The sequence below is a fragment of the Terrapene carolina genome, unplaced genomic scaffold, assembly GCF_002925995.2.
Source record: "Terrapene carolina triunguis isolate 2854851 unplaced genomic scaffold, T_m_triunguis-2.0 Scaffold111, whole genome shotgun sequence".
NCBI classification, from domain to species: domain Eukaryota; kingdom Metazoa; phylum Chordata; order Testudines; family Emydidae; genus Terrapene; species Terrapene triunguis.
The window spans coordinates 5,340,046-5,350,338 of record NW_020664462.1 but is presented as its reverse complement, the minus strand read 5'-3'; the positions used below and the strand labels follow the sequence as shown (position 1 = coordinate 5,350,338).

Sequence of the window (10,293 nt, the reverse complement as noted above, 5' to 3'; positions counted from 1 at the left end):
AAAAGCCATCAATTCCTGAGTTTGGATTCTGTAAAAAATTAGAGCTGGTCTGGAATTTTCCATCAGTTGTTTTTTTTTTTTTTTCTTTCCAGTGGAACATGTGGTTTCTTTTGCAACATCTAAATTTTCCACAGGAAAATGTTGATTTTGCTGACATTTTTCCATTTCCCATTAGGAAAATCTAAACTATTCATGTCAAGTTGACCAGAATCGAAACAGTTCAGTTTGTTCAACAAAATCAAAACTTTTAGTTTTGGCTCTGTTTGACATTAATCTTCATCCACCTGAGCCACTGCGGTGCCTCATGGGAGTTGAAGTTTGATTGCTTCATTCTTCAATTCTCCCCTATGGGCTGTGGTCTCCAGCTGGACTACGTCTCCCATGATGCACTGAGGGCCTCCTGCTGTCTGAGTTGCAATGACTGCAGTGTATCATGAGAGATGTAGTCCAGTTGGGTGGCTCAGCCCATACAGGAGAATGGGGGCACAAGGCACCTGCACTACAACTTCCATGAAGCACCGCAGCAGCTCAGGTGGATGCAATGTAATGTCCAACTGAATCAAAAGGACATGTTTTGAAAGTTCCAATTAAAACATTTTCAGAAATTTTCATTCCACAAAAAAATTCATTGTTTCTATTTTTCATCTCAATTGGGGATAAAACAAAGGTCACAATATCAGAATTTCCTGTGGAATGAAAATTCTGATTTTTCATCAGCTTTAGTACAAAATTCTTAGAAAAATGACTGCTGTGTTCTTATAGATTCTGGGCTGCTTACAAACACATGATCCACCCCCACTGACTCTGACTGCACTGGAAGGTTTTTCAAAGTAGTTATTAGGGGGCAATATAAATTACTTTTTAAATATTTACTTCTCTGCTCTTTTAAATTGTTTAGCATTTACTTGCCTTTTAATAGCCAAAGCAAAGATATCCTTTATAGACATCATTGAATTCAACAATAAATCCCCCAAAGAAAGAAAAAATAATACTTGTAAAATATGAGGTTGGGAAAAAAATCTGCCACCTAGGAAAATACTCGATGGAGACATCTTTCTAGACATGAATAATCAATAGTACACATGCCTGAGACATAACATTGACGGGCCCCGTAAATATGCCCGTATCAGTGTACGTAGACATGTTGTAGGGTCATGTTGGCTGAAAGGTGGACACTTGGAGAACATTATTGCTGCTTCTGCCTTATCAAAACAAGGCCTGCTTGTTCAATGGAGATGTGCTGCCCAAATGCCAGGCTATGGCACACAGACGATTATATAAATAATAGACTAAAGGTTCGCTTCTTTGTTTCATCTTTTGGGGATGTGTTTTTTGGAGGGACTCATGGTGGCACAAGGAGTCACTATCCAAAACTTAATTATAACCCTCACACACACATTTTCCATTCATTCCATCATAGATCAGAAAGCCTGAACAGAGTAACTGGAAGAAAGAAACAAACCATAAACATTTCCACTTTAGCTCTCTGACTCATTTGCGTTGCTTGACAATGAACACTGATAACTAATATTTTCCGCTGGGGCTATGATCAGGGATTTGGCAGTTGCATACTCTCCATGTCACAGGGACTAATGCTAGAGCTTCCAGAAGGAACGGATAAGACTGACACCATTCTAAAACCCTTTTCAATAATGCTATTTCTAGATGTTTTCCAGCACATCTAAGTCTTTCCCCATCCACCAGAGAATGCATCATGGAATCATAAAACCATACGGTCATCTAGTCTAACCCTTTTACATCCTGTAGATTTTATTTCCTTTATTATGTCTAATAATAAATCATAACACAACCTACAAATGTTTTCTTTTTTAAAAAAAAATCTACTGGATCACATTCTTTCCTTCAATCCAAAATAATGTAGGATGAGGTATATGGGCAATGGATACAGGGCCTGATCCAAAACCCATTAATGTCATTGGGTGTCTTCCCACTGAATTCAATGGGCTTTGGATCAGCCCCTAGAGGGCAGTGTTTGTTACCCCTAGCTCTGTACCCAAAATTTCCTCCTCCTCAGATACGAATGGTCAACAGTAATCCACATAGCTGCTAAAGTCCTCGAAGAGGGGCACCAGTGGGTGTCAAGTCTATTAGCAGGTTTGTGTGGCAGGGCAGCTGTATGAAACAACATGCAACATTTCCAGCTTGCGATGCTCCATCCCTTATCTTCTATTTAAATGCCCAACAGATTCCAAATACGTGGCCATTTATATGACAGATAAATGTGCAACATTTTAACATAATATAGAGGGCAGCGATGGTTGAATAATGGGGAGAAACCCACTGTATATATATAAGAATTGTTCTTGGGGGAGGGGGCTGTTGGTCAAAATTTTGAATTTTTTAAAATTTTCCAACCGACTCCAAATAATAAGGCCAAGATCCTTCAATATGATCCGCTCGGGCAGAACCTGTTTGGCTCATATCGCAGGAATGAGGCCTTAAGGGATCAAGTAAAGTCCTAAACACTAAACAGTTTAAATATACAGACAGCAAAAGTGCAAAACTACTTAGATGGGTTGGTTCCCCGTTCTCCTCCCCGCCCTCCTGCCCCCACATCAGAAGACATGGACAGAAAAATGGGCGGAACTGCCTAACCGGTTTCTTTTCTTCCTTTTTTTTTGTTTGTTTGTTTTTAAAGCGAAAATTAGCCTATTTTTGGCTTGCTGCAAAAATGCTAGGGTTGTGCATTTCTGGTATATTTTAGTGTAAAAAAAAAAGTGCAAGCGGAAGATTTCATCAACATTTCACAAAAGAAAAAGAAAAAAGGGAGGGATAAAATTTGCAAAATTGCATAAAAATAACTATCCATTTGCTAAGGGAAAAGTGTCTGAGGATCTCGGTCTGTGTGACCTGGGGCTGCTGGTTTAGGAGAATTTGCAATAAAATCAGAAGGGCATATTTCCTTCCAGGTTTATAAAGAGTTTGATATTTTGAGGCCTGTCTCTTGCTTTCCTCCACACGGGCAACTCACCCAATGGAACGTTTGCATTCATTTTTCAGTGAATTGAGTGCTGGTAAGAGTGCTCAGTTTGACATCCCTGGAGACAGCAGTCACCTGTTTAGCCCACATAACGGGTACAGCATGGGCAGGAGCAGGGCAAGCTCCCCCAACGCCACCCCTCTGACTGGGAGAGACTAGTTCTAGGGGTGAAAAAGCAAAATGGGCCTCTAGGCCCATTTAGGCCTTGGCCCCTCTGCTGAATCTGCCTGCAAGGGACCCAGTGATGCGGCCCTATCATTTGTGAGGACACCTGTCGACGCGGAACGCGACAGAGGCTGGCCATCGGACAGCTACTGGATTGAAGCAAGCTTCCATGACTGCATGTTCCAGTGTCGGAAACGGGCGAGCAGACTGGCTTCCAGCCAAGCCCTTGCAGGAGGAGGCATTTCCCAGCGAGCCCTCTGTGGAAGACAGGGCGAGCGGCGCGCTGGGCATGTGAACGGCAGGCTGCTATTGTGGGGGCTGGAATTTGGCCTGTAGCTTGATGTTCCAGTGAGAGCCATCCCTGCATTCAGGGGTGTTGGCATTATGCCTGGCCTTGTGGGATGGATACCCAAGGCAGGGACTTCCTTGCACCCCCAAATTGAGCTCCTGCACAATGGCCAGGCCCTGAGTCCCATCCTGTGAGGTGCTGGCCACCTCCTGGGAGAGGCCAAGTGCCCGCACTGAAATCAACAGGAGCCGAGGACGTTCTGTGCCTTCCGGGCATTGCTTAGCTCCTCATAGGACTGAGCTCCCGGGGCCTCCTCCCATCACAGTGAATGGGAGGTTTGCCATGGAGCTCCATGGGAGCAGGCGTAGGCCCCATATGGAGCAGCAGCAATGGACTCTGGAGAGGAGTCCCCTGGATTTTGCCTGACAGGAAAGACAGTGGCTGTGACACCAGGCAATAAGCTGTGGGGGAGGTGGGGAAGGGATGGGGCTAAAAGCTGGGAAAAACTGGAGGCTGAAAAAAGTAAATTCAGGCTATTAAAGGACACTGGGTAGAGAACACAAAAACCTTATTCAGTCTTAATTCAAGCAAATGTATTTTGTTGCTAATTCTTGTGTGTGCCTTGCTCTATTTGCTGTTTTCCTGAAAGCCCCAGCTCCTGCAGTCATGTGATTATATTAGACTCTCCGCTTACATTTTTTTTTTAAAGTAAGTTTCTAGTCTTCGTGCCTGCAAAGAAAAACTTGAAAACATGAACCATAAAGACTTACAAAAAGAAAAAAAAACACACCCCAAGCCACAGCGGGCAAATAAAAAGAACCCAACATTAATTTTTTTTTTAAATATTATTTTTGGAGCCTTACTCATGATTTTTGAATGCTTAGGGTTGGCAAAGCTGCATACAGTATCTTTTCAAACGCTGATTTGCAAAATGCACTTGTATTAGAATCCTGTACAGTATTAAAGATAATAGAGAATGTGCTGAAAAACTGTCACGTAATTTAATGCAGAACTCTGTTCTATTGTTCCAGGTCATTTTTCCAGCTAGAAATCATTTTCCATGAAATTATTATTTTTGCATTAAAAAATACAAAGTAAAATTCTCATATGTAAATTCATTTTTCACAGGGACATTTTAGAGTGCAAATGGGTTACTCTGAAATTTTGCAAAATGAGAGAACTGTTTAAAAATTCAAAACTGAGTAAGAAAACTTCCTTTATGGAGGAGTCCATTTAGTATCTGTCACACTCTTCTACCAGAATCTCAGTCCATTTCCACTGAAGTCAATGGAAAGACGATCAAGCAGGGTTTGCTGGCCTTTTAAGCAGGGGCAGCTCCAGGCACCAGCGCAGCAAGCGCGTGCCTGGGGCGCAGGGCCGGCTCCAGGCACCAGCTTAACAAGCAGGTGCTTGGGGTGGCCAAGGGAGAGGGGCGGCACCTGCGGCAATTCGGAGGCGACAGGTCTCTCACTCCCTCTAGGAGCGAAGGACCTGCCGCTGATCGCGGCTTTTTTTTTTTTTTTTTTTTTTTTGGGGGGGCGGAAATGTTGGGCCCGGCCGGGGTGGGCGGCCGGGGGGGCAGGTGTCAGGCTGCCTTCTGCGGCATGCCTGCGGGAGGTCCGCCAGTCCCGCGGTTTCGGCGGCAATTCGGCAGCGGGGACGCCGAAGGCGCGGGACTGGCGGACCTCCCGCAGGCATGCCGCCGAATCCGCGTTACCAGCAGACCTCCCGCAGGCACCCCGCCGAAAGCCGCCTGACTGCCGTGCTTGGGGCAGCAAAATACATAGAGCCGCCCCTGCTTTTAAGGGAGTTCCCTGGTCCAGCTCTGCCCTGTTCCTGGCTTCTGCCCAGAACACAGGCATTCTGGGGATGGTAGTTCCAGGGGCACATGGGAATTGTAGGCCCTACAGCAAAGCATGCTGGGAAAAGGGGCAGGAATAGAAGGTAATGGTGAGAGATGGCTCCATTGAGAAGAGAGACCTAGGAGGGAGCCAGAGCTTTAGGGAGTCCATGATAGACTGAGGAGAGGACTTGGATGGAAGGAATTCCCTCTATAGCCATTTGGAAACAGTTGTGTGTGAGACTTGGATAAGCCAAAGGGAGTAAAAACTAGAGACATTACTAGTTCTCCTGTCACTGAACCACATCCCCCCTTGTTCACATCCCCACTGATGACAAAGGGAGTAGGAACAGGGCCCAATGGATAAGTAAACATAACCCCTCACCTCGGACAGTCACCAGCACGGAGCTGTAGGTCTGTCCCACCAGGTTGGAGGCTGTGCAGGTGTAGAGCCCGTTATCGACCTGCTTGCAGAAAAGGATCTTCAGCACGAAGTTCTCCTGTTCGTCCTCGTACACAATGTGCCGGCGCCCCTCTGCAATCACCTCGCCATCCTTCTTCCACACGATCTCCGGCTTCGGCTCTCCTGTCACATAGCAGCTCAGCTTGGCGTGCTTCCCCTCCGTCACGTTGAAGGTACGCGTCAGTACCCCGAAGGTGGCGTTGCGGGCTGATTTGGCGGTGAGGCTGGCAGCCCTCTCATAATCCAGAGAGAGGCTGAGACCAATACCAGACAGCCCCTCTGTAGCGGAGTACATTGGGGCAGCTATGGAATCGGCGGCTGCGAGCATGGATGTGTCCATCTTCCTGATTTCCTCGCGCCTCTTTTGCAAATGAGACAGCAAGGAGGCAGTCTTGCCATAGCCTGTGTCTAGATGGCTGCTGCTCGGACTGTGTGTGTCCACCACCAGGGTGGCGGTAGCACTGGCAGAGCCAATGGGGTTCTCCGCCCGACACATGTATGTCCCACTGTCCCCCAACCGAGCGCACTGGATCTTGAGAGCATTTGACTCCCCGAGGGACTCAATCTGGAAGCGGTTGGAGTCAGACCAGCCCCTCACGTGCCTTCCATCTTTCTCCCAGTTCACAGAGAGAGGTGGGCTGCCCTGGACTTTACATTTGAACGTAACATCGTCTCCCAGGGTCACTCTGATGGAGGAGGGTTTCTGGATGAAGTAAGGGGCCGATTCCGTCACCGTCGTCTCCTCCCCAACTTTGATACTGACAGCAGTGAAAGCTTCCCCAATGGTGTTCTTGGCCCTGCAGATATACTGACCACTGTCCTCTAAGCTCAGGTCATAAATTGTTAGCCGGTACAGATCACCATCTTCCACCATTTTAAACCTTCCCCCCGACTGGATCGGAAGCTTATCCTTTTCCCAGATCACCAGTGGGATGGGGTTTCCCACAATCTGGCAGCTCAGGGTGACATCCTTCCCCACCGACACCATGAAGGCCTTAGGCCGAGTCAGGAACCTTGGGGCTCCACTGAAGGAACTGTAATCCATCTTGGTTTCCTAGGAAAACAGAAGGATCAAGAGAAAGCTGATATATACATGTGTGTGCACACAATGTCTGCTTTGTCTTTATACAGTGATGCCAATATACTTATCACATAAAGCAACAAGATGAGCAATAGCTATCAGTCCACTGCGTTTCCACCACTGATTTTGCATTATCAGTCAGCAAGTTTTAGGGACATTACAGGTCTTTTATGGACAATTCAATTTGGGCTCAGTAGTATTAATCATTTATGTAAAAAGGACAAGTGATTCCCTCTACCACAGCAACAGAGAGTGTTGTGGCACCTTTAAGACTAACAGATGTATTGGAGCATAAGCTTTCGTGGGTGAATGCCCACTTCGTCGTGGGTGAATGCCCACTTCGTCAGATGCATGCATCCGACGAAGTGGGCATTCACCCACGAAAGCTTATGCTCCAATACATCTGTTAGTCTTAAAGGTGCCACAACACTCTCTGTTGCTTTTTACAGATCCAGATTAACACGGCTACCCCTCTGATACCCTCTACCACAGGAATCCCTATGTGAAATTCAAGGGCTGTGTTGTGTAGGAGGTCAGTCTAGATGATCGTAATGGCCCTTCTGGCCTTAGAATCTATGCACTAGCAAAACAAAGCAGCACTAATGGGTTATAATTTATGGACCGTTTTTTTACCAAGGACCATCAGATACCCATGATATATTTATGGATTGGTGGGAATGTGACATCAAGGATACTTCTCCATGCACTCTCTTCTCCTCTTCACACCCACCTTTGCATCTCTCTGTCTCCCCTTCATCTCTCAACTTGTTCTCCTTCTAGCCTTTCATCAACATTTCCCCTTCATCTCTTTTTGTCCTCTTCATTCCCACCTTGCTCTGCATTTCTCTTTATCCATTTTATGTCCCTCTCCCTCCCCTTCCACATGTCTTGTCCTCTGTAGGCAGCAGAGAACACCGTGTTCATGGACTAGCATGGGCTTGAGAAGGACATTCCACCCAGCAGGGGGCAGTGTTTAGGAGGACAGACAGACAAGCCTAGTGTATTATTGGTGATATCCTCTTTATTCCTCAATTGCTATTTAAGACAACCATTTAACTCTGGCTACTTTCTCACTGAGGACAGCTAGGGAGTGGCAGCCACTTGTACCTCCTGTAGAAAATGCAGCATAATGGCTTGAGCATTTCCAAAGGTGACTGCAAGTTTGAATCCAAATGGGTGTCCGGCTCCTCAAAACAAGTTTGGCTGAAAGCTCTCGGAAAGATTTCTCATTTGTTGCCTGCCTACTTAGTGCTGCCTTAAATGCTTGCTGCGCAATAGCTCCCAGCTGTTCAAGGACAGATCAGCAAAGGGAAAATAATTGAAGGACTGCTTGGAACTAAAGGTCAGGACAATTCTGACATTGCCTTGTCTTGAGAAAGTTAAAAGCAATTAGCAGCAGCGCTAATCATGAATGTAGTGTTCACACATACACCGCTGCAGGACTGAAGAGCAATGTTACAGATATTAACCCATTTGACCTTCCCAATGGATTCCACACAGCACATGTCCCCTTGGGAGCCTCCTCACATTTCTTTACTAGCCCTGACATGGATTCCCGGCTGGTTGTTTTTCTGCTGCGGGGGTGGAATCTCTTTTTCCTAAGTGAGAACGAGTGAAAGGAGCTTCTTCCTTCATGGATTTGGCTAGCAAATACAGGGAGGGCTACAGAGCTATTGAATGGCTGGCAAGAGCAAAACTCCACTGGGAGCATGATTAGCACGCAGTATAGAGAACAAGCTTGCCAGCTATTGGATTCTTGGGAAGACCTCCTGAAATGATTTGAAGCACTTGATCGCTGTCGGTCCCAATTCAGTATGCTACTATATCTACTCAGTCCTATCATGCCAAATAACGCTTCCCTGTTGGGGATTCTAATACCCATGGAGCTATCTTTGAGGCCTCTAATTAGTGATAATTGCCAATCTTTTTATGTCCTTGATTTTTTTTACCTTCAGCTTCCCACACAAAGCAGTTCAATGACTGGCATGGTGGACTGCTGTTCATCTCAATAACTCCAAAAGGAAACGTTAGGCCGTCAGTGGGACAGAAATATCCTCTATAATCCTGCAGCAGTTTGGCTTCCCTGCCTGCCACCAACCCACCCACCAAATCACCCAATGACAAATGCTCTCAGGATTCACACACACACACACTGGAAATCAGTAGGACCAGGCCTAAAAACCTGCTTTAGTCTCTTGAGAGAATGATTCACCATTTCTACAGCTGCTTTTTTCCCCCTTCTCTCCTCTGACTCATATTTCAAGGTTGACATCAGTTCCAAAATCAGCAAAACTTTCTGAGCAAGGAATCAGGACTCCTGGATTCTATTCCCAGCTCTGCCACTGGCCTGCTGCGTGACCTTGAACAAGTCACTTTGACGCTCTGTGCCTCAGTTTCCCCTTCCACCCTTTGTCTGCCTTAGCTATTAAGACTGTAAACTCATCACTCTCACGTGTTTGCACAGCATCTAGCATCGATATACTACAAATAATGCTTAAAAATACAAATGAATCATTAGTATCTGTTTCCCCAGTTGGAGATCAAAACACCGGCCTCCCAAAAGCAATTAAATGTTGGTAAAGTGCTAGGAAATCATTGGATAAATGTAGATTCACAATTGCAGCAATTGTATTAATGTATTTACTATGATTATTATTGAATGAGGAAATAATAAAGCTATCCTTGAGACTCTGGGAAGGCCTTAGAAGCCCACCTGGACCAAATAATTAATGTCATCTTCCTTTCATACACAAACTTTATAATGATAATAGTATTCATTAATAAAACATTATTTTCTCTTCCTTCCTGCAATGTGTCACTGTTCAAGCTCATTGGAAACTTTACATTTGACAGAAAATGGCTTTTTGACAAAACAGAAATTTTTGTGAAGAAAAAAAATTCCTGTTTTGCTGAAAATGTTCAGGGTTTCATCAAAAAAAAATCCAAAATCCCCAAACCAATTCCCCCCCCCCCCAGTTTTTGGCCACCAAAACCAGAAGGTTTTCAGTTTTAAACCCAAACACTTCCATGTTTGCTCTCTCAATGCCAAACAAGTAAAAAAAATATATAAAAATTTAAAAATAAAATAAAAAGTACATTCAGTTTTCATTTTTTCAACAACAAATGTTGAAGAAAATTTTCTATGAAAAATAAAACATTTTCACTGAAAATTTTCATGGGGAAAAAACTGCATTTCCTGACCACCCATAGATCACCATCGCTTTCTGCTAGACAGAATGTTGGACCAGTTCCTATGCGCTTGACAGCCCCCTAGTGGCTGCAGCCTGAAGAGGATGTGAACCCTAAAGCTACTACCACAGACACATCATAGGCTTTATACTGACTTTAGAAACCCGCTTACACTTCCCTCCTGAGATAGGGAGACATTGCTTGTCTAAAGTAAACATATAGGACCATGTCCCACACCGGCCTGTAGGTTTCTGCATGTATCTTT

The 10,293-nt window shown here is 45.1% G+C and overlaps 1 protein-coding gene across 1 annotated transcript in view; it reads right to left on the bottom strand.

Annotated features, from left to right (window-relative positions):
* Positions 1-10,293, bottom strand: part of OBSCN (obscurin, cytoskeletal calmodulin and titin-interacting RhoGEF) — a 304,900-nt gene that overhangs the window by 282,990 nt on the left and 11,617 nt on the right. The window contains 4 exon segments of the mRNA XM_029911618.1: positions 5,681-5,945; positions 5,948-5,965; positions 6,031-6,039; positions 6,099-6,812. Coding sequence (XP_029767478.1) covers positions 5,681-5,945; positions 5,948-5,965; positions 6,031-6,039; positions 6,099-6,803 — 997 coding nt within the window. The 5' untranslated portion in view covers positions 6,804-6,812.